The sequence below is a fragment of the Oncorhynchus mykiss genome, chromosome 7 (genome assembly GCF_057628025.1).
Source record: "Oncorhynchus mykiss isolate SJ-2025 chromosome 7, ASM5762802v1, whole genome shotgun sequence".
NCBI lineage: Eukaryota > Metazoa > Chordata > Actinopteri > Salmoniformes > Salmonidae > Oncorhynchus > Oncorhynchus mykiss.
Window position 1 is genome coordinate 70,947,067 of NC_143028.1, and position 25,714 is coordinate 70,972,780.

The 25,714-nt window shown below is 40.7% G+C and overlaps 1 protein-coding gene across 1 annotated transcript in view; it reads right to left on the reverse strand.

Annotated features, from left to right (window-relative positions):
- The window catches only part of LOC110528512 (copine-9), a 136,017-nt gene that overhangs the window by 86,816 nt on the left and 23,487 nt on the right, over nucleotides 1–25,714 (reverse strand). The window contains exon 4 of the mRNA XM_036984091.2: nucleotides 9,700–9,803. Coding sequence (XP_036839986.1) covers nucleotides 9,700–9,803 — 104 coding nt within the window. The remainder of the gene's footprint in view (nucleotides 1–9,699; nucleotides 9,804–25,714) is intronic.

Below are 25,714 nucleotides of genomic sequence, written 5' to 3' on the forward strand. Positions count from 1 at the left end.
GCCTCCATGGCACTTCCTACCTTTCCTATCTATTGTGATTCAGGATGCTAAAAATAATCTCTAGAGGGAAGGATATGGTTAAATTATTCATCCAGCCATAACAGGGGCTCTCCCTTTTATTGGAGCCACCTCTCGGGACCTGAAATCAGGGAGACGACAGCGGCAGCACTCCCATGGGGCCTTGAAGATCCATATCTGGACAATCCTGGAAATGCAATAGGCATCCAATTTATTTCCATATACCTTCTATGACCTCACTTATGTCACAAGGATGACAGGTGTGACTCCAACAAAAAAAAAGTGGATATCGATCAACGTTTCGTTACACAGGGCTGAGAATAGCTGTCAATAGCCTGTATAGCCTGTATAGGCTGTATAATCTGTGTAGCCTGCATAATCTGTATAACCTGTGTATCCTGTGTAGCCTGTATAGCCTGTATAATCTGTATAGCCTGTATAATCTGTATATCCTGTGTAGCCTGTATAATCTGTATAGCCTGTATATCCTGTGTAGCCTGTGTAGCCTGTGTCATGACGTTGGCCTGGGAGTATGTTTATGACAGTCATAAATACCTCTTTCTCCATTTATCCTCTCTCTACCCTACTGATGTTACATTTGCAAACCCCTTGGTTAACATAGAGATTCTGGGAACATCAGAAGGTGAGGGGAAATGAACTATATTCTGATAATCCGACCAATTGAACATGTGCAGTGGTACTTAATGAATATGATGTCAGTTCGGTTGTCATCTGAGACATTCTCATCAATGATAAGATGACATAAACTCTACAGTGGAAAGTCTACACATCAGAGTTATCGGATTCACATGGAATTGTTGTTCAATTTAAATGTTTGAATATGAAATTATTCATGATGGGATGGGAAATGTGATTTTAGCTTCTAAAATGTGAGATTTGGGTTTTCACAAGGTAGGGCTCTGCTCAATCAGTGGCCCGCCCCTGTGAAGGGACAGGGGCTATAAAACATTTCAAACACGCCCTCCTCTCCCTTCCTATATAAAGCCTTGACGACAATATAACCTCCTGTTCCGAGGATGTGAGGACGATGGTCCGATGTCAGAATGGTTCAGATAATAACTACAGAACGAAGCCAACATCAGCGTGAGCTTTGGTTGTGAATGGTATGAACTTTGAACTCTTATTCACTACAGAAGTCATACCTCCTAGCCGTTGAGTTAGCAACAGTAGCAAACGAGGGTTAGGAAGGAACAGACAGAGTATCCCGTCTATCACACAACGACGTTAGTACAACGTAGCCAATTGACCACCAGAGACGTTCTTCAAAGGACAAAGGACTCAGCTTGGCAACACGGCCTTCCATCTACCACCAACCTACCGAAGCACAGCTCAGAGTAAATATTTATTGCATTTTCCTTTTCCAAATGGGCGGTAATTTAGAATGCATAAGATACTGTATATACGATAGCATAGCTTCACCCTTTGTTCCTCAGTCTTCCCGCTCTTTCACTCAAATCCAGCCCCTTTTCTTTTGTGTAACCAGCTGTCATATCTGTTCCGCCCGCTAGGGACGTTTTCCTTTATGACGTAATTTGTAATCAAGTTATGAATAATTATGTGTATATGTAATTCTGTGTGATTAGTTAGGTATTTAGTAAATAAATAATTAAACCCAATTTTGTATTGCTGATTCAACTTGTTAGCCAGGGTTCGTGAAGATAACCAAGGATTTACAACTTTCAGATGAGACTGAATTAAGGTGACGATAACAGGAAGATAACAGGTCTATAAATATTATTTTGTGGTGCCCCGACTCTCTAGTTAATTACATTTACATGATTAGCCCAATCAGGTAATATTAATTACGGAGAAATTATTTTATAGAATAGCATGTCATATCACTTAACCCCGCATAGCCAAAGACACAACACCTGTATAATCTGTATAGCCTGTATAACCTGTATAATCTGTATAGCCTGTATAAACTGTACAGCCTTTATAACCTGTATAATCTGTATAGCCTGTATAATCTGTATAATCTGTATAGCCTGTCTAATCTATAACCTGTATATCCTGCGTAGCCTGTATAGCCTGTATAATCTGTGTAGCATGTATAATCTGTTTAATCTGTGTAGCCTGTATAGCCTGTATAATCTGTATAATCTGTGTAGCCTGTATAACCTATATTGCCTGTATAGCCTGTATAATCTGTATAGCCTGTATAACCTGTATAGCCTGTATAATCTGTATAGCCTGTATAATCTGTATAACCTCTATAACCTGTATAGCCTGTATAATCTATTTGGCCTGTATAATCTGTATAGCCTGTATAATCTGTATAGCCTGTATAGCCTGTATAGCCTGTATAATCTGTATAGCCTGTATAACCTGTATAATCTGTATAGCCTGTATAACCTGTATAGCCTGTCTAGCCTGTATAACCTGTATAATCTGTATAGCCTGTATAATCTGTATAGCCTGTCTAGCCTGTATAACCTGTATAATCTGTATAGCCTGTATAATCTGTATAGCCTGTATAATCTGTATAGCCTGTATAATCTGTATAGCCTGTATAATCTGTATAATCTGTATAGCCTGTATAATCTGTATAGCCTGTATAATCTGTATAGCCTGTATAGCCTGTATAATCTGTATAGCCTGTATAATCTGTATAGCCTGTATAATCTGTATAATCTGTATAGCCTGTATAATCTGTATAGCCTGTATAGCCTGTGCAACCTGTATAACCTGTATGACCTGTATAACCTTTTCACAGTCCAGGGTCAGCCATTATTAATCTTGGAGCATTTTGGGTCAAGTGCCTTGCTAAAGGGCACATTGACAGATTTTTCACCTTGTCGGCTCAGGATTCGAAAGAGCGACCTTTTGGTTCCTGGCCAAATGCTCTAACAGCTATCATCATGCTATTCATCATTATGCTATTGATTGAGGAGTACCATAAGGTCATGAACTGCGGCGCGATAATTGCAATTCTCTGCCGTGTCACCGAGCATTCCGAGTCGTTAGTCTCTGAGGTGCCATTTCCACACGTCGAAGACATTCCTCTACTGCATTGCCATAAACATTGTTAGAAATGCCGAATTTCCACCTAAGACTTACCCCACACCAGTGTATTGCCATGTTTCAAGTTTTAAGTATGTACGGATACACATGGTGTACACGTCCAATGAAATGCTTACCTGCAGGTTCCTTCTGGACGATGCAACAACAATAAGAAATAATACAAGATAATGGCTCAGTAGAATAGAATAAACATGTATTCATCAGTATAATACAGGAAGGAACAACGTTTATGTTGATGTTGGCACCAAGTCAGAGCCAGTCCATCGAGGCCATGGCCCAGTGAGACACCGTCGCCCGTCCATGGAGTTGGAAACAAGTCAAGTCTGCCATTTGAGTAAAACACAGCCGTAAGCCTTAGGTGGAAACTCAGCATAACATTTTCTCTGGTGGTTAACTACCGTAATGAACCGCTTCCCGGTTCACGGGGCAGTGAATGTGCACAGTAGAAGTCATGTGGGGACACATTTTCATAGCTTATGTAAGGCATTAAGCAGGCATTTATGTACTAGCTGTTAATGAGCCATCAATCCACCACATATTAGCAGAACATGTTAGTATACATTAGCTGATTAGGGGGGAACACTTGTTAATGTGAGTCACAAGAATTTAAGCTTTCTGCCCATATAAGGCATGTCTATGTCCTGGAAAGTTGACTGTTACTTACAATGTAATTCTAGTCACATTAGCCCACGTTAGCAACAACCGTCCCGGTATAGGGACACCGATCCCACAACCGTCCCGGTATAGGGACATCGATCCCATAGAGGTTTTAATGTGAAACATCACTCTTGTTCTTAGAGAAGCTACAATAACACTTTCAGTTTGTTATTTTTGAGAATTTCAGCTGACAAAAATTAGATGGCACTTTAAAGTGGGATGTTTTACGGGTAGAAGTCTGTAGATGTATTAAGTGTAGAAGTTTGTAGATGTATTAAGTGTAGAAGTTTGTAGATGTATTAAGTGTAGAAGTCTGTAGATGTATTAAGTGTAGAAGTTTGTAGATGTATTAAGTGTAGAAGTTTGTAGATGTATTAAGTGTAGACGTCTGTAGATGTATTAAGTGTAGAAGTCTGTAGATGTATTAAGTGTAGAAGTCTGTAGATGTATTAAGTGTAGAAGTCTGTAGATGTATTAAGTGTAGAAGTCTGTAGATGTATTAAGTGTAGAAGTCTGTAGATGTATTAAGTGTAGAAGTTTGTAGATGTATTAAGTGTAGAAGTTTGTAGATGTATTAAGTGTAGAAGTCTGTAGATGTATTACGGGTAGAAGTCTGTAGATGTATTAAGTGTAGAAGTCTGTAGATGTATTAAGTGTAGAAGTCTGTAGATGTATTAAGTGTAGAAGTTTGTAGATGTATTAAGTGTAGAAGTCTGTAGATGTATTAAGTGTAGAAGTCTGTAGATGTATTAAGTGTAGAAGTCTGTAGATGTATTAAGTGTAGAAGTTTGTAGATGTATTAAGTGTAGAAGTCTGTAGATGTATTAAGTGTAGAAGTCTGTAGATGTATTAAGTGTAGAAGTCTGTAGATGTACTAAGTGTAGAAGTCTGTAGATGTATTAAGTGTAGAAGTCTGTAGATGTATTAAGTGTAGAAGTCTGTAGATGTATTAAGTGTAGAAGTCTGTAGATGTATTAAGTGTAGAAGTCTGTAGATGTATTAAGTGTAGAAGTCTGTAGATGTATTAAGTGTAGAAGTCTGTAGATGTATTACGGGTAGAAGTCTGTAGATGTATTAAGTGTAGAAGTCTGTAGATGTATTAAGTGTAGAAGTCTGTAGATGTATTAAGTGTAGAAGTTTGTAGATGTATTAAGTGTAGAAGTCTGTAGATGTATTAAGTGTAGAAGTCTGTAGATGTATTAAGTGTAGAAGTCTGTAGATGTATTAAGTGTAGAAGTTTGTAGATGTATTAAGTGTAGAAGTCTGTAGATGTATTAAGTGTAGAAGTCTGTAGATGTATTAAGTGTAGAAGTCTGTAGATGTACTAAGTGTAGAAGTCTGTAGATGTATTAAGTGTAGAAGTCTGTAGATGTATTAAGTGTAGAAGTCTGTAGATGTATTAAGTGTAGAAGTCTGTAGATGTATTAAGTGTAGAAGTCTGTAGATGTATTAAGTGTAGAAGTCTGTAGATGTATTAAGTGTAGAAGTCTGTAGATGTATTACGGGTAGAAGTCTGTAGATGTATTAAGTGTAGAAGTCTGTAGATGTATTAAGTGTAGAAGTCTGTAGATGTATTAAGTGTAGAAGTTTGTAGATGTATTAAGTGTAGAAGTCTGTAGATGTATTAAGTGTAGAAGTCTGTAGATGTATTAAGTGTAGAAGTCTGTAGATGTATTAAGTGTAGAAGTTTGTAGATGTATTAAGTGTAGAAGTCTGTAGATGTATTAAGTGTAGAAGTCTGTAGATGTATTAAGTGTAGAAGTCTGTAGATGTATTAAGTGTAGAAGTTTGTAGATGTATTAAGTGTAGAAGTCTGTAGATGTATTAAGTGTAGAAGTCTGTAGATGTATTAAGTGTAGAAGTCTGTAGATGTATTAAGTGTAGAAGTCTGTAGATGTATTAAGTGTAGAAGTCTGTAGATGTATTAAGTGTAGAAGTCTGTAGATGTATTAAGTGTAGAAGTCTGTAGATGTATTAAGTGTAGAAGTCTGTAGATGTATTAAGTGTAGAAGTCTGTAGATGTATTAAGTGTAGAAGTCTGTAGATGTATTAAGTGTAGAAGTCTGTAGATGTATTAAGTATAGAAGTCTGTAGATGTATTAAGTGTAGAAGTCTGTAGATGTATTAAGTGTAGAAGTTTGTAGATGTATTAAGTGTAGAAGTCTGTAGATGTATTAAGTGTAGAAGTCTGTAGATGTATTAAGTGTAAAAGTTTGTAGATGTTTTAAGTGTAGATGTTTGTAGATGTTTTAAATGTAAAGTTTAAACATGTTTTAAGTGTGTAGAGTGAGGATCTTTTAAGTGTGAAGGACAACATCAGAGATGATACAAGACGCAGTCAACAAAGAAAACGTGACAGCCAACAGAGTGTGTGTGTGCGCACGATTGTGGACTGTTACTGAATAATTCACCTCTAATGATTCAGCATGGCTGTCCCAGGGGAGGGGGTTAGCCAAAGCCTGAGCATGATCGGTGGTAGGTTTTGCGGGGAATAATAATAAAGGTATACTATTTTTAAAAGTATGTATGTCTATATAGGTATGTGTATATTTATGCATGTGTGTATGGAGATATATATATTAACCCCAGAAAATATATGGTGGATTGTTAATGATGCAGACAATTACATTGATGGAACCAATATTCTTTCCGCAATATCAATCTAATCCAACCTTAACAAAAAATTACACAAATATTTAAAAAACCTGAGCATGTGCCTGTAAGAAAGAGAATGTGTGTGTGTGTGTACCCATCTGTGCGTCTGCATTTTTTACACAATTCACAGTTTCCCTTGCATATTACTTTCTCACTGTTCCCACCCAGTTAGGTAACAAACCAAATTCTCCCAATCCCAGACCAAAGATTAGCAACACTGCAAACATGAATTTACACAACCCATAGGGAGTCATTTGCTAGAGATTATGTCTAACAAATCATGTGGAGAGCCCAAATGGACAGGAAATCCTAAAACTACACGCATAATATAAAGTTTGCCATGTATAATAATATATTATTATAACTGTATATGGTGTAAATAGCCTAGTGATGTGTGTGTATGAGTGTGTGTGTTTGCGTCAATCTATTCCTGCACAGCTGGCTATACCGGTAGGGTTTAAATCAGAACAGTGTCATGACTGTCTTGATCAGGTCAGGTTACAGGAGACCACAACCCTACAGATTATCTCTCAACCCCAACAGAGGAGGAGAGATCTAGGGGTCTGAAGACGTGGGGGGTTTTATGGCCCCCACGCCCCTGGTAAATCTCAGGCCACAGACAAATTCCTTTGTCCTGTCACTATAGAGAACCAGCCTCAGGACATTAAACATGAACTAAAGGGACTTTGGAACAATGGTTTTCGTCAGCCACAATGGTGGTCATGACGATAGATGGACTATGAAAATGTATGTCATTTTTGTTCTGATATTAAAGGTTAATAGATGACGTTATTACGAAAACATTGTAATGTGAAGGGTTTTCCTAGTATATGTTTGATGTTTTTACATTGTACGTTGTATGGAAAATGTCCAAATCAAAGAGAATGTTTTGGGGAAGATGAAATGTTAAGTTAATTGTCTAAAATGGGATTTGAGAAAAATCTAGCCCTTGCCTCATTAACTTGCCCAGAGAATTGCCCAGAGAATTGCCCTAAAGGCGGCCACGCCTACTTCCTGAGAGTATAGAATTTACAACAGGACTACGTGACCCCAGCTGCAGCAGGGTCTTAAAAGTCAACAAACCCAGAATGCAACGCATGTTTGAGGACAAAGAAATCCTTTTCTACCCAAGCTACGGATGAGTAGCTGTGTCTAAGCGGATGAATTCAAGTCGAACCACCTAGCCTCCATCTTCCATCGAATCACGGTATCTAAAGGGTTTCATTCCTATGCTGGGAGCTCTGAGCTACAGAGCTGTCTGGACTCAGAATACCCCTTCCAGAGAAAGGGGTGAGGGAACAGACTCCTAAGCCAAAAAGGACACTGACACCGGGAAGACGGTCAGAGAGGTGCGCCAGAGTAGCGCGTCATCGAACAGCTGAATGCCTACGCAGAGAATCCCCGGTGATCATCACCACGTAATTACATCATTGTATTCTGACCCATAAGAGCGGCAGTTTGAGGCAAGGCTAGGGTTAGAATAGCATAGCTGACAAATTCACCCCAATGTATATTTCTCTTGTGTACTTCATTTTTTTGAAATTCCCATTGTGGGTAACACATGTGCCATAGTGTGTTGGCCCGTTATACTAAGTTCTAATTTGAGCTTTTAGTAAATATTCAATTAAGATTGGTGTGGTACGAATTCATTAGTGGGACCCGGGTCCGTGCAGATTCACGGGCTATACGACGTTCAGAACGAGACTGTCAGAGGCAACTGGTTAATTAGCGGCTGTTGTAAAATCGATATTCTGATATTCTTTGAGTTAATTTGGGAAATAGAAACTCAATAACAACTAGTTTTCCCATGGTGCCCCAGGTTAGTGAGTTAATAATTGCTTGATTCAGTTAATCACGTAATTAGAAACTTGGAATAATTCGATGAGCAACAGTCGTCACATTAACTAATACAAAGTCATGACAACAGGAACACATGGTGTATGACTTGTTGCAATTCAGATTCATGTTCTGTAATTTATTTTTAGCTGTTTTTCTGGGTTGACAGTTTCCAACTCTATTTAAAAGTTTTATCCTGTTCTGTTATGACTGTCTCCAACTAGTATCTGTCAAGATTTTACAAACATCTCTCCAACCCTATTCCTAAAAGCACATATTTTGTCAGCTCCTCATCTTACAACAAAGAGAGTTTTTGCTTAAAATCATGTTTGACTTTCCTCCTCCTTCTTGACAAGATTTGAATGAAATACAACAACAACCGTTGACAAATGCCTTCCAACTACACTGGTATCCACCTACTGTTACATCTTTGCTTCTGCTTGTTTGACTAATGCTTCCTGTCTGCGTGGCAGATCTGGCTGTGGCGGTCGGTTGGTGTTTTGGTGGTGTTATTGATCGTGGTGTGTATGTGTGTAGCCTAATCAATGTGACAGATCTGAGAGGGTGGTTTGGCCCGAGCTACCGCCACCTGCCACATGCTGGGGCCTCTGCTCTTCCTCTCCTCCTCTGGCCCCCTGCTGGGGCTTCTGCTCTTGCTCTCCTCTCCTCCTCTGGCCCCCTGCAGAGGGCATCGATCCCCCCTTCTCTGAGGGAGGAGGGAAGTTGGAACAGTAACATCCCCCCAACAGCCTGTAACTCCCTCCACCCCTGGATTCAACTGTGAGCTGCCTTCGCAGCAGAAAGGAAGCTGGCTGTGGATTTGAGGCAAAGGGGAGTTCTTATGTTGTTGTTGGGCTTGAAAGTGTTTTTTTACTTTATCGGTCAAAGTAGTTTTTTTAAAAGTCAAAAACGTAATTATCCTGCAAAATGTTGTTAATCTAAATGTTTGTGATGCTTATAATAATATAAAATGATGTTTATGATCATGTAAAATGATGTTTATGATAATGTAAAATTATGTTTATGGTAATGTACAATTATGTTTATGGTCATGTAAAATGATGTTTATGATCATGCAAAATGATGTTTACGATCATGTAAAATGATGTTTATGGTAATGTAAAATGATGTTTATGATCATGTAAAATTATGGTTGTGATAAATTATGTAAATATAAGGTTAACAGTGGTAAATATAGGTGAGAGGAACATCCACGTCTTCCTTAGCAATGTAATCATACACCCCAGCATCTACAGATGGAAAATCCGGACTTTCCAAATAAAGTGTGTTTTGCTACGGTGTGCCCAACTGAACATGACCCTGGTTTGATTGAATTGAGCCCTTAGTATTAATAAGTCAAGTGATTCTTAATTGAACCTTGCTAATGAAAACTGATGAATCATTCTCTGGTGAACAGAAGGAGAAAATAGAAGAAGGGAGGATATTACAACAGACGGGAAGAGAGAGAGAGACATGGTGTCCACTTACACATCAAAGCGAAGATTCTGCTTCTCCTCGAAGAAGAAATCCAGGACAAACTTCCGAACAAAGTCCGGGTTCAGGGTGTTATCGATCACTTCTGTTCGGCCAAACTGCTCCGGAACGAAGAGAAGAAGGAGGGAGGAGAAGAAAGGGGGAGGAGGAGGAGGAAGAAGAAAAGGAGGGAGGGAGGAGAAGAAAGGGGGAGGAGGAGGAAGAAGAAGAAGGAGGGAGGAGAAGAAAGGGGGAGGAGGAGGAAGGAGAAGAAGAAGGAGTGAGAAGGAGAGAGAAAGAGAAATTAGTCACTATTACAGGAGATGATATCATCATCGTCACTTGATGGCTTGAAAACTGTTTTGATCTTCAAAATGACTACATAATAGTGCCTGAGGCTGGTCTAGTGGGTAAAGCCACCGCCTGCAGCACATATGCAACACCCTCAGTGGTGTTACTAATAGGGAGTGAATTCCACTCCCGTTTTAAATGACTGAATAGTTCTAAGCAACCTTTACTCTGTTTTCTTGAGACTGCCGACCTGCTCAAACCATAGCGATCAATCATTGCTTTGTTCCAATGTCCCATCATGCTCTCTGTCAGCGGTGATGCGCTATTGATCCATGTTCTGCCACAACACCTGTCAAACATCCCCGACCAACCTGTCCCCCCAACACCCACAGTCTCAAATGTTCACTGTCAATAACAGTCCATTGAATGCACTTATAGAGAGATCTGATGGACTGAAGAGCACCAGATTCTATCAAACATGAATCTTTTGTGTGTGGTTTCAGTCTTGCTTTGCGTGAGCCCATGGTTTCTCCTATAAGCTGTGGTGACAGTGTGATGGAGGAGAGAGATATTATGGAAGGTACTTTGGAGATGTTTGAGGTTTGTGGTCGCAATTGCCAATAAATGTCATATCCTATTTTGATTGAGAACAGTCTGACAGCATTGTACATTGTCAGTGTTTACATAGGACACGGGTCTTGAACTCACAGATATACCACATATGGCCCTTTACCAAAAATTCCCAGATTTTCCAGAAATGACGGTTGAAAGATTGGAATTTTGCAACCTTAACACTGATGCAGCAGTTGTACAGTAGAATGTAGAGTGGAGAAACATACGTGGTACACAACAGCCTGTGGCTGGTATAATATGCGATATATAACAATTTATACATTTAGCCGGTGGTGACCCGTCACCATCATGCAGAGCCCCACCTGTTTAGCTAAAAAAAAAAATTAATATAATTGGCTTGTTTTGCATGTAATTTTGGCATTAATTCGTGTTACATTTCAGTTTGCAAGCAATGTAAAAAATAATATCCTTGAGTTATAAAGCCGCATACAAACATGGTCTCTTTCTTGGGTAAGGCAGCTCCAAAATGCAGGTGCTTCAGCTTAGCTCAGTGTTTTCTGTGATGGAGGGGCAGCCAGCGAAAATACAGAGCTTAGGCGTTGGTAATCTTCTCTAGTTGCTCTGTGATTGGCTCAGTGTTCTGTCACTCATGGGGACACTACGTCACCTCAGAATCTACAAAGAGAGCTAGGCAGTTCAAGCCCCCTTGGGTGCTGCCATAGATTGACATTAGAAGTGCCCATCCAAGAAGGCATTGGTCACAGATAAAATTATGTCAAATCACGTTACATGGCTTTGATTGGACTGATCAAGTCAACATCATACTTTCAAAATCTTATCTAGCAAGTTAGCTAGCTAGACAAGAGGTGAATAATGTCAACAATCTACTGGCAAATCATTTTCAATCGTTGTCAAATGAAGATAAATTATAGATAAAACGTATCGGTGCTCACCGGCCATGGGACATTACATAAAAACTCGGAAATCGCAAATTCACTATTTTGCTTCTACTGCCTGTTATTTGGGGGAGAGTGTGTGTGGTCCAAGTCTGGGTTTAAGGATGTAAAACATCTGTCTGAAAAGGTCTCTTTTCCAAGCTTAAAAAAATAAACATTCACATGCAACACAATGGTTGAATACATGGCCATGCTGTCACTCCAGCATGACTTCTGCCGTGTTCAAAACAACTGGAACTGGGAAATCTCGGACTTCCGACTTTAATGTGTTCAAGACAACTGGGAATTCAGAGAAAAACGAGCTCCGATTGGGAAAATCCGCTTTGAACACTCATCCAATTCGGAAATTAGGGCCTCTTTCTAGACCTTCGACATACCGACCTGAAGATCACTGACATCACGATTTAACCTCATTTTTTTCCAGACTTCCCAGTTGTCTTGAAAGCACCATCAATCCAGAGAATGCCAGACTTTGATGAAAGTTTGATGACAAAGTTTGCCCAGAAGGACTGCCGTGCCACCTTCCTGTTCAAGTGAGCACAGCATGACAACAGTGAGTCCAAAAATATGTCTTACATGCTGCTGCATAAATAATATGCCAGGATATGTATACTATAGCTAAGACAGTAATACTAAGTGTCTGTTGTGTTGTAAGCTGTTAGTAGCCCATGTGTCTCACCCTAAGAATTTGGTCCCTCTCCCCTTTAGAACTTAGCCTAATGTGCAGAACAAATACATATTTTTTAGCTAGTTCATTAACGTCTTAATCGAAATTACGGCTTGCCTCTTATCCTCTCATCGTTCCGTTAGGCCATAGTTTGTAGCCTACATATCAATTGTTATATTGCTTATATAGATCTATCTCATGAGCATCTTATTTATAATTTTAAGCAATGTGGAATGATGCAATTCATTGTTTTTATTACTTTGTGTATTATAATTAGTGCATATGCTTTTCTCCACTATGAGGGGATACTACAGTATATAATGTTTCTGGGTCTATAACCATGTTTGCCAGTGACAGTCTCTTTCCATTCAAATGTTGTTTTTTTTCAACAAAAAGTTCAGCAATAAAACCATGTAATTCCAGTTGATGTTGCAAGGGTTGTTGTGTTTGAGCAATACGCTGTCTGAGCTTCGTTATATTGTCTATAAAAGTGGATCCTCGTGATTGTATTTTCCTTCCTTTTTAGACCACACAGGCCTAGTAAAATACTTCAAATGGTAGGCTAACAGTGCCTCGCTCTCTCTTCATGTGATGACTTAAAGAAGAGTAAAGTTAACTCAACATATTGCTGAATTTATCGGAACTAACGTCTGAATTTCTGTCATGTCCATTTTGAAAGTGCTGAATGAAGGCCTACCTTGTCACTGCTCATTTGACCACACAGCACGCGAGCGTTGCTAAATAAATGTACACATACGTTATTCAATCACCGCATCCAAACTGCTCGCAAGCGTCTGCATAGCCAGGAGCTAAAATAGAACTTGGTTCTATTTGTGACACTTGATGCAATGCACTGCAACCCAATATTACATCCCAGGACAAATTAACTAGCATCAGCAAGCTAAATTGTCATGAATGTTTCATGCTTTTAGACCTGTCCCCAAATGAATGTAGTTGGTTTTGATATTTCAACCTGGGTATCCATTTATTTTTTATTTTACCTTTATTTAACTAGGCAAGTCAGTTAAGAACAAATTCTTATTTTCAATGACGGCCTAGTGGTTTAACTGCCTTGTTCAGGGGCTGGACGACAGATTTTTACCTTGTCAGCTCGGGGATTCGACCTTGCAACCTTCCGGTAACTAGTTCAACGCTCTAACCACTAGGCTACCTGCTGCCCCATCCTTATCATGTCTGGTGTGGATGGACAAAATCAACATGTGCGCGATGGCACACAAGGACGTGTGCATGATATAAGAACAAACATGAATTGACATAACATGAAAGTAATCATGTTTGTGTATGGTTCAAAGGTCAAACCTCATGTCGGCATTCATTGTTACTGAAAGAGAATGCAGTTCATATCGAGTTGAAACCATATTTAGTGAAGCATGTCCACCATGCCAGCTGTGGTTTTTAAAAAGGCAGTAAATGAGGCTGAATGAACTGTTTCGCTGCCAGACGAGGCTCCGCTGATAGCCAGGTGTAGTGGAGGTAAGGATTCACACATGGTGCTGGAAGGAAAGCTCCGCTGTCGGGGACAGCTTTAGGCCCTAACAGTTTGTGGGCACCTTTTGTCACCGTTATAGAGCAATTAATGTATTGTTTAGTGTTTGCTACCCCCCCACCCCACCTGAGAACCCAATTCAGATCCCTCCAACTTTAGGAGGGCATATGAGGTATGCGGTCAGCTGTAGGGCTGGCTCAGGGAAGAGGACGCCCCTGCCTTGCATAGTCACGTGGGAAATCTTAATTGGGCATGGGACACAAGCTAAGGCTTGATCACCCTTTAGCTGGCCACCACTGATTCGAAGGCACACTACTGAGGATGTTTCCCAAAATGTACATCTTAACCCAGTCTAAGAAATAAACCTCCCATGCCACTCTGTCAACATCACGGCAAATCTCATGTGAGTGCATACCATCTATTGGCACAATGGACAGTTTTTAACATGATTCTGTGTTGTGTAGTTGCTTTGCTGGCATGCATTTTTTTTAAAGTGTTCTTTGTACCACCAAGATTTACAAGCTAAAATCGCCAATGCATTTAGCCAGCCTATTTTTCCCTTCTCTCTCCAAATAATGACTCCCAAGTCTCCCAACAGATGTTTGGGACCACTGGCTATCCCATTCTGAAACAACACAGCTGCTTTAAGAAGTGCAGCAGCAGGTATCTGGCGTTGATGGAAACTTGGTAGATTCAATCCTTGGAGCGCTCAAACTATGATGACAGGTGTCAAAATACAATGTACTCAAAAGTGTCATCCATAAAAGACAGATCTACAGATTCATTCATTTCATATCTTGGAGGAATGAAAGAACAGCATAGATGTATTAGATTACTCTTCCTGTCGCCCTGTTCTGTGCTTGTGTGTGTGTCGAGCGTAGTGGATGACTTGACAGGTGCTGAGGGATAGGATGGCGGGATGAGCGTCGGGAGGTGTCGAGGGGGTTGGGGACGGAGGGTGGTGGTGAAGAGGAGGCAGATGTGTCAGAGAGGGGGGCTCTTGACTTGCAGTTGCATCACTCGTTTGATCCCTCGTTGCTTATTAAGGCAGCCGATACTCATAAGGCCCTGCAGTGTGTGTGTGTGTGTGTGTGTGTGTGTGTGTGTGATAAATTAACAACTGCCTGGGTCCTTTGGTTCGAGCTTAGAGAAGGGTTTCTATGTCTACATGCAGACAGATAGCAGAGATAACATGGAGTCAAATCAGCCTAAGGCAGGCCTGGGAAACTCCAGTCCTCGGGGGCCTGATTGGTGTCACACTTTTGCCCCAGCTAACACACCTGACTCCAGTAATCAACTAATCATGATCGTCAGTTAAAAACGCAATTAGTTTAAATCAGAAGTGTTTGCTAGGGATGATGGGGGAAAAGTGTGACAGGACTGTAATTGCCCAGGCCTGGCCTGGCCTAAGGACTAGTAGTGTTCTTTAGGATAAAAACCTAGCTAAAAATCATTAGCTGGCTAGTTGATCTGGAAATTTCATACAAGTTTTAAATGACTTAAGGTATGCAATGACTAACATGACAAAAGGAAAACTGATGATGTACGACTCAATTTCAAAATTGCACCTTCTGTATTCTACTATGACAACTTTCAAGAGTAAGTTGAAAGCCAGACTAAGTTCTTTAAAAAATGTTAATTAAAAAAAAGTTCTAAAACAGAGAAAGTGAGGGAGAAAGAAAAGCTCATCCAGACAGCAAATCGCTCAAGGATCCAACATGTATTCCAAAATAAGACATGTGGCCGCCGAATGTCACGCCGCCCGCCGTGAGTCGGGAATCGAGAGCCATCATTGTTATTCTGTAAGAACTCGGTAGAAAGTAGGTTAGCATCGTTAGCGTCACTGTGACTTCCCACAGAGTGTGGCTCTGCATGCAGCCAGGTGCTCTGGAGTCAGCCTAATGAATCCTCTTTAGCTTTAGCTCAAAGAGAGACGAGAGAGAGGAGGAGGAAAGGCTGCCTGCCTCACGCACGCACACACACACACTTCAATGAGGAATAAATAGCTTTGTCGTTCTGGTCCAAAAACTTGTTCATCCGTTTTTTTTGTGTTTGTTTTGTAACGTTTCATTATTTGAGAACTGAATCCGTTATAAAACGTATGTACGCATGACTATGTCACTTCGTCTGCTCAATGGCATATTATTATTATATCATTGAAGAAAACTTTGTTTTGTCTCGGTTTCGCACTTGCTTTGGATTCTAGTCAACTTGGCTCTGCAGAGCTGCTGGTGAAACTAATACTAATTATCTTGTTTCATATTGTTAGACAAACAAAAAATCTCTGCTACTAACCGAACTGCATCAAAACAAGCTCCGAGCCAAGTTCCATAATTCTACACATCCTCTCAATGCCTATCTATACTACCGTACCAGGGTTGTGTTCATTTGGAATTAAACAGAAGAAAACAGACTAAAACAAGGAAGGACTAACCTAGACTTGTCCAATAAGAAATGCTCATTTTAGTTTTGTGTTGCATAATGCTGAGCAATTAGTGCTTTTTGGAGGTAGGTTTGATTTGTTTAGAATACTTTTTTATTTTTTTACATTAAATGCACTATGAATTATGTGGGTTGAATGTTGTAACAACACAGAAAAAAAACATAAATAAAAGTCCCATGATGCTAGCGACTGGGGATTAACAATGGTACCCGCGATCCCAGGACTGTCCCAGGACCACTCTTCACATTTCCTGAAAAAATGTAATGACAAGGCCCGGGAAATACAACATTTTGTCCCAATGTGGCACTAATACAAAACAAACAACATGCGTAGCAACAGATTGATAAAATATAATAGCACATTATCGGATGTAGCATGGAAGCATTTAGCCTAGCATATTTTTTTCACACAAAGTTACCATAAATTCAAAGCACACGCATAATTGATCCTGCCAGACTGCACATGAGACCCGAATGCAGTTTAGAGTTCTCATCAGAACAAATCTGATCCCGGTCCGACCCAAACCCGGTGACCTAAAGACTGAGCCCATGCCTTGTCCGACATCACAGAAATTAAATGAGCCCGAACCGGAAATAAATCCAGATTTCAAGAAAACAGTTAGCTATATTGATTTAAACTAGCGAGGAACACAAGGTGGAGGCGAGCAGCAGCGGGGTAAGGAAACGAGGAAACAGCCATTGGTCCTAGAAAAAGCGCAGTGTAAAACTCACCTTAGTTATGAGCAACTGAATTATGAAAATATTGAAATGAAGTAGGCTAATGCAATTGAAAGCATGTTTCAAATTCTTGCTTATACTGAAAATCCCAAAGTCATGTCCAACCGTAATACTAATTTTGGGCTCCCGAGTGGCGCAGTGGTCTAAAGCACTGCTTCTCGGTGCTAGAGGTGTCACTATAGACCCTGGTTCGATTCCAGGCTGTATCACAACCGGCCGTGATTGAGAGTCCCATAGGGCGGCGCACAATTGGCCTAGCTTTGGCCGGGGTAGGCCGTCATTGTAAATTAGAATTTGTTCTTAACTGACTTGCCTAGTTAAATGGCATCTTCTTGATTGGGAGAGTGCCATCACGCTGCTTTAAGACAAGCGTGGGGGATTTGTCTAGATAAATCAATCAATGTCAGGTTGTGTTCACTCCTTTTGGATATTTGGTAACAATTAGGCTGGGGAAAATGTTAGCTAAGATGAGGTGAGTGCTAATGATCACCTTTATTCATATATTAGCTGATCAGAACATTTACCACAATGCCTGTCCTACTCCTGACCAAAATCCTGTGGATTGTCTAATAATCAATCAATGAGATTTTGTTTCACTGAATCTGTCTGTATATTTGGTTAATTGACCTCTGGCTGGACAAGAGGAAGTTGTAGCTAATTTATTAGTTTGCTCATCTATCACTGATCAGAAATATAAATCAAGTGGATTATTTATATATTGACTCACAAAGTAGCCTTATATAGAGCCGAGGCTATTTTCCTATCGTCCCAATCTCTCTGAATCCAAAAATTCGAACTCCTCACATGAACATTCCTAACTTTATTCTGTAACCCATAGATTGCATTATCAAAGGATGTCTCGCCTATGCATGTCAAAATACCGCTATAACATGTCCCCCGCTTCGATTGAGAGCTTCGGTAGAGAATGTGTGATAAATAAACAGCATGAGAGTATATGTTTTTTTAAACAGTTGGTCCCTGTTAAGATTACTTCATATTTAATAACATTTCTCTCTTCATGTCTCCATTACTCATGAGCTGATCTGTTATCTGTCTAATAATCCATTCGATTTAGCCAAATAGGATATATTCTGTCATTCTTTGGACCTTATCTAGCAAGGTTAGCTACTTTGGTAATTTGCCTTTTGTTTGACTGCCATTACAAAGTTTGTATGATTCGCAACGCTATAGCCTACTCGGGGTGCGCTCTGCACGTCCTGTGTGTCGAGATAACCTAGGCTTACTGCTGAAATTAGCTGAACTAATTGAGTTACATGATAATACTCAGAATTTATGAACGGTCAGTTTCGCAATTCACAACAACGTCATTTGTGAACAAAGTTACTCTATCATTTCTAAATATCAAATTCACTTGCTATAAAATCTTTACAATCTTATTTTGGTAGATCCCTGGCATAGTGGCAGTATTTTTGCGGTATTTCTCGGGATTAATATGAATTATTCGCAGTACTGAAACTTTTTGGGGGAAATATTAATCCCTAGTAGTGACTGCTTACTTTTCTTTAATTAAATATTTCAGTTGTGTATATTACATTTGTTTTATTTTATGGTTTTATTATTTATCTCTAGAGAAACTGCGCAGCAATGTGCGCATTGAGCTCACAGAAACGTAAAAAAAATACAAAAATAACCGCCATTTCGGTTAGTCCTCAGTACTAGTGTTGCAAAACTTTTTTATTTGCCTGCTCATGAGCACGACCCAGGGTGGTGAGCCCCATATTTCTTACTGATGAGAGAGCCTGCCAAACAGCATCCGTAGCGGTGGGCAAAGAATGCATCTTTTACACAGTGATTAAACTGCACCGCAGCACCGCCTGAGGGAGGTCGGCCAGCAGACTGGGAAATGGAAGCATATGGGCAAGTCCAGGCTCGGCTCCAACCTGGCAACGGAAGCAGAAACGAGCTGCTCTTCTCTTCATCCAGATTTATTATAAAAGAGTGCCGGAAAATAGACAGAGCAAAACTGAGGAGCTCGTCATGGCAGAGCGAGACTTTCATGGGAAATTAAAGGGGGGAAACTCATTGAGAAGTTCACAGAGATGTAACTTTTTGGCTGGCCGTTTATTATATAAAAAGTGAAGAGAAAATATGGTTCTGAAGAGTAAATACCAAACTTTTATCGTTCAGACAGTGATGGCTGGAGACTTAAAAAGTTGAGGAGGATAATGGATTAAATATATTTTTGGAGAAAAAAAGCTAATGGGCTGATGTTCTAAGTTACCCTTTACAAAACATTCTGAACACCAGCACAAGTCGTTTAATTCGCCTATGGCAAAACATTGTAAGTACTTGAATCCATGCACAACATACAGAATAGCCAATGTTGAGAGTCTGAAACTAAGCGCAGACCAGTCTATGCTGCATTCATTGGAAAAAAAGGGAAGAAACTGATACATTCACAGGGTAACTTTATTAAGACAGGACCAGATTTACCAAAGTGTAAAGGAACAAAAGTTCTGAAAAGTAAATACCAAACATTTATCACTTTTATATTTCAAAAGACTTGGAGGGAGCATTAAATGATTGTCAGGAAAGATTGGTATGAAACATCCTGGCTTAGTTTGTAAGTAAGGGAGTTTATCCCAAAAAGATTGCTGTATTCTTCATTTGATACATCGCACAGCAATCTAGCATTTTCTTAAACTATCACTGTAAAGGTATCCTGTTCCTGAAGGATCAGCACATCCATTCAGCTGACTGGTGTAATTTAAAAAAATGTATTTTACCTTTATTGAACTAGGCAAGTCAGTTAAGAACAAATTCTTATTTTCAATGATGGCCAAGGAACAGTGGGTTAACTGCCTTGTTCAGGGGCAGAACAACAGATTTTTACCTAGTCAGTTCGGGGATTTGATCTTGCAGCTCGGGGACTCGATCTTGCAACCTTTCGGTCCAACGCTCTAACCACTGGGCTACCTGCCGCCGCATTGGCTCCTCACTAAAGCAACTATAGGCCAATGTTCCCCCAGTTTTTGGTGAAAAAAACATTTGTAGCTATTTAGCATACGCCTTTATGCAAAGTGACTTACTCATATTACAGACAGTGTGTGTGTCTGTGGATGTAGGTATTTCTCTCCCCAAGATACTGATTAAGGCTTGCTGGGCAGTGTCTACCTGTGTGGTTTCCTGTGGAAGGTAACCGCTGAGCACCTTTGATATCGCAACACAGAACTTAAACCAAGTTCCAAGTTTTATTGTCACGTGCACAAGTACAGTGAAATTCCTTTCCCAACAATGCAGTAATCAATAATAGTGGTACTAAACAATTAAGTAAAATAGAACCAAAACACACAAGAAACAATAACAAGAAGAACAGGAGAAAGTAAGCAAGCTATATACAGGGTCAGTGCCAATACTATTTCCAATATGCAGGGATATGGAGTGGTAGGGTTAGCTATGTATAAGGGTAAGGTGACTAGGCAACAGTGGTGGAAAAAGTACCCAATTGTCATACCTGAGTAAAAGTAAAGATACCTTAATAGAAAATGACTCAAGTAAAAATGAAAGTCACCCAGTAAAATACTACTTGAGTAAAAGTCTAAAAGTATTGGTCTTAAATATACTAAAGTAAATATATATGCTACAATGTACTTAAGTATCAAAAGTATAAGTATAAATTATTTCAAATTACTTATATTAAGCTAACCAGACAGCACACTTTTCTTGTTTTGTTTAATTTACGGATAGCCAGGGGCACACTCAAACACTCAGACATAATTTACAAACGAAGCATTTGTGTTTAGTGAGTCAGCCAGATCAGAGACAGTAGCGGTGACCAGGGAGATTCTCTTGATAAGCATGTGAACCATTTTCCAGTCAGCCTCTCAAAATGTAACAAGTACTTTGGGTGTCAGGGAAAATGTATGGAGTAAAAAGTACATTGTTTTCTTTAGGAATGTGGAGAAGTAAAAGTAAAAGTTGAAAGTAAAAAAATGTAAAATAAAGTACAGTTAGCCCAAAAAACTACTAAGTAGTACTTTAGCGTATATGATGATTGTACTGTGTGTGAGTCAGTATGTGTGTGCGTGTTGTGTGTGTGTGCGTGTTGTGTGTGTGAGCAATTGAAGTGTGTGTGTGAGTGCGGGAGTGTGTGTGTGCGTGTGCGTGTGCGTGTGCGTGTGTGTGTGTGTGTGTGTGTGTGTGTGTGTGTGTGAGAGTGTGTGTAAAATCTTGAGTGTGCATAGTCTGTGCATAAAATAGAAGGATCATTGCAGATAGTCCCTGTAGCCATTTTGTTAGCTATTTAGCAGCCTTATGGCTTGGGGATGGAAGCTGTTCAGGAGCCTGTTGGTGTCAGACTTTTTGCTCCAGTACGGTTTGCCGAGCGGAAGCAGAGAGAATAGTCTGACTTGGGTGGCTGGAGTCTGACAATTTTCCAGGCCTTCCTTTCACACCGCCTGATATAGAGGTCCTGGATGGCAGGGAGCTCTGCCCCAGTGATTGTACTGGTCTGTCCACAGGTGCAGTTGCCATACCAAGCAGGGATGCAGCCAGTCAAGATGCTCTCAATTGTGCAACTATAGATCTTTTGAGGATTTGAGGGCCCATGCCAAATCTTTTCAACCTCCTAAGGGGGAGAGGCCGTGCCTCCAAGACTGTGTCTGTGTGTGTGGACCATTTTCAGTCCCTAGTGATTTGGAGACAGACAAACTTGAAACGCTCAACCTGCTACGCTACAGCCCCATCAATGTGGATGGGGGCGTGCCTCCCTCCGTTTCCTGTAGTCCACGATCAGCTCCTTGGTCTTATTGACATTGAAGAAGATCAGGCCTGACACCGTCATGTCGTTAGCAAACTTTATTATGGTGTTGGAGTCGTGTGTGGCCAAGCAGTCGTGGGTGAACAGGGAGAACAGGAAGGGACTAAGCACACACTCCTGTGGTGCCCCCTGTGTTGAGGGTCAGATTGGCAGAGGTGATGCTGCCTACCCTCACCACCTGGGGTCAGCCCTTCAGGAAGTCCAGGATGCAGTTGCAGGGTCCCAAACTTGGTGACGGGCTTGGTGTTGAATGCTGAGCTGTAGTGAATGAACAGCATTCTTACATAGGTATTCCTCTTATCTAGATGGGTGAGGGCAGTGTAAAGTATAATTGAGATTGTGTCATCTATGGATCTGTTGGATCGGTATGCAAATTACAGTGTGTCTAGGGTATCTGGAATGATGGAGTTGATAACCAGCCTTTCAAAACACTTTATGATTACAGATGTGAGTGCTACAGGGCGGGAGTCATTGTGGCAGGTAGCCGTAGAGTCCTTGGGAACAGGAATGATGGTGGTCAGCTTGAGACATGTGAGGATTAGTGTTGTCATGATACAAGAATTTGGACTTTGATACCAATACCCGGTTTAGTATCACTATACTCAATATCATCACGATACTCGATACCAAAACAATACCACAACAAAATTGGCATATTAGCCAAAGTCACAGAATGACACTTGTCCAAACTTAGCTACTGCTCTGTTCAAACCTTGGGCCTCTTTTGAGTTCAATTTCATTTGAACATTTTAATGTAAACAGGTTTTAGACAACAATGTAGGCTATGCATTAATGAATAAATTATACATTCAATTTGACTTTGTTTTTACCAATCTAACTAAAAAACAATATAATGGTAAATCTCTATTGATAAACTGGGTAAATCAAGATGTTAGTCAGACTAGTTCTAGTCACAACACAGGTGAATGTATATTATTCAGTAGGAGTGTGTGCATGCATTGAGTTATTGAGCTGATATCATGTAGCTACAGATGACTAACAATTACTTCCATTAAGGACTTATTTTTATCGGCAACTGCTATGAGAACAAATTATTTTATTGTACTGATCAACAACATTTGCATAGAAGAAGTGATCTCTTCTTTCATAAAAGTGTGCTCTATTTCTTTAAAAAAGTAATGACGTCATTCGCAGAGGCAGAATGTGACTGTGGAATCTGACTTTGTGGTTATTGAACCAGACAGAAGGCAAGGGAGACAAATAAGTGAATGAGTTTTTGGTGGCAACGGAGACTAAGGGAATTTATTAATTTGATTGGGGAAGCAGCGAACCTTCACTGTGGGGACAAACTTCGGTGATGCATTTTCTAATGAAGCCAGTGATAGAGGTGGTTAGCTCGTCGATGCTATCGGCAGAATCACGGAACATCTTCCAGTCAGCGTGAACAAAGCAGTCCTGTAGCATAGCCTCCGATTCGGCGTACAATTTCTCTATGGAGAACATCATGGGTACTTCCTCTTTGAGCTTCTGCATGTAGACAGGAAGGAGGAGTATAGAATCATGATCTGATTTGCTGAAGGGGAACGAGGGAGGGCCTTGTATGCTTGCTTGTTGTCACGCCTTCTCCCGCTCTCCCTCTCTGGTGCTCGAGGGCACCAGGCTGCCCTTTATTACGCACACCTGTCACCATCATTACGCGCAGCTGCACAATATGACTTCCCTATTTGTCTGCTCCTGACTTTGTTCCCTTTGTCAGCTTTGATGTCGTTATTTTTCCCTGCCCAGACGCTGTTCCTGTTCTGTTTCATGTCCGTCGTTCATTAAAATGTTTTCCCTGTACCTGCTTCTCGTCTATCAGCGTCGATCCGACAGAATGCTGACACCCCTAAAAGAAGCATCAGGGAGTTTTGTTTTTTGATTTGGTTGGGGACTTCGGGTCCGGGTGCTGTCGCCGAGGGAACCGGGGGTGCCTCAGCTAGCTAGCCGGGCTCCCACGCCACAGCCGGATGGCCGGACTATGACCCCTCAGCTGGTTCGTTGGGCTCCAACGCCCCAGCTGGCTAGTCTGGCGCCCATGCCTCGGCCGGCCCGTCAGGCTCGCCCAGGTGGGACGCCGGGTGGCACCCCTAGAGGAGGCGGTACTGTCACACCTGTTCCCTCTCTCCCTCTCGCGCCAGGCTGCCCTTTATCACGCACACCTGTTACCATCATTACGCGCAGCTGCGCAATATGGGACTCACCTGGACTCCTTCACTTTGTTGATTGACTTCCCTATTTCTGTCTGCTCCCGACTTTGTTCCCTTTGTCAGCTTTGATGTCGTTATTTTTCCCCTGTCCAGACGCTGTTCCTGTTCTGTTTCACGTATGTTGTTCATTAAATGTTCTCCCTGTACCTGCTTCTCGTCTACCAGCGTTGATCCTTACACTTGTGTGTAGAATAGCAGTGGTCTAGGACTTTATTGCCCCTAGTGGTGAAGGAGACATGTTGATGGAAGTTGGGCATCACGTTTCTTAATGACTAGTGGCTCATTTGAGCCGGATCCTACCGAAACAGGACCTGGCACCTCTCCATTAAGTACTGTTTCCTTCCTGAACCGATTTGGCCCGATTCGTTAACTCTTATTATATGAAACATAACTTTCACTATTTGCAATGTAAAAATGTGAATTAAAGTGAAAGTTCATTGCCTCGTCTTAATTCTCCTGCCCCCTAAAAAAAACGCATCGTGAAAAAGTCAATTTTCAGCCTAGGCCTGATATTCTAAGAGTTGATTCGGGTTGGGCCAGCCCGAGCTTATGGTTTACACAACATTGTAACCTATGTTTGAAACCAACGCGTGGCCGTGTGAGAAGGGTGTCTGTATCTCTCAGAGAACTAGAAAGAGATTCACTTTCTATTATCGCTCTGCTCTGATTGACATGAACCTGCAACTCATCTCTCCAGTGTTGCACTTCATAATGTATTTCCTTATAAAATCATAGCCGCACGATGGGTTCTGGAGGAGCAGTAGCACACCTGATAAATTGAAATAAATTTGCCAAAGTTACGGAATTACTGCTGCCTGTTCAGAAAGAAATAGAATAACTCAGAATAGCCTACTACACCATGAGAAGGCCTATAATTTAGCCACAGAGGTTCATATATATAAAAAATGCCTAGCGCCAATAACAAGGCATAGCCTACAGTCGGGAACGTGTGGCAAATCTGTTAGTGAACAGTATGCAGACAAAATAGGCCTTTCACAATATATAATCGCGGGAAAAACTGTAATCCGTCTGCTGTAGACTACCAAAATATCTGATCAACTTCAAAATATTGTTTCACAAAGTAAAACAAGAGAGAGATAGGCTTTTGGCACGAACGCATCGGCCATCACCAGCTGCGCATCATTGGGTGAGTCAGTGAAACTGGAAAGCATTTTAAGGACTATCATATCCTTCAATGTGTGTTACCACACACCTAGGCCTAAGCTATTGATCGATTCAAGACAAGATCGTTTTTATTGATCTCAGATACTCAGTTTGTCAGGGTCAAAGTAACCTGTCATTTCGATAATATGTGCGGTATTAAAAAGGATTCTGCCAAAGTCTCCAGTAATGTAAAATGACGTAGAATTGCATGAAATGCAAGTAGACCCTAAGCTACTCAAAATGTTCCCAATGTGTGCAACTTCTGCAAGCACCTCTAGTCTACTGCTCCCTGTTACTACGCAAATGCTATGATAGGCATGCAATACTTAATTATAAAAGGTGATTTTTTTTGCTGATGCTTTCCGGTACCTCAGAGCCCCTCAGGTCACCCCCATTTCACGTTCACTTTTTGTTCCGGCACCTAATTGATTTACGAACTGTTAATGAAGCAGATTTCAAATCACTGGCAACCAGAAAAGCAGCCTCCAGGTGCTTGGTTTCCTGCTTGTTTATAGTGTTGTACAGTTTGTTAAGTGCCAGTTTGTTCTTTATCTTGTCCTGAGGTGGAATATATACAGCAGTCACAATAATAGCTGAAAACTCTCTTGGGGAGGTGGAAGGGTCGGCATTTGACCATTAGGTATTCAAAGATGGGTGAACTTCCACTGCGCTAGAGTCAGTACACCGATTGCTGTTGATGCATAC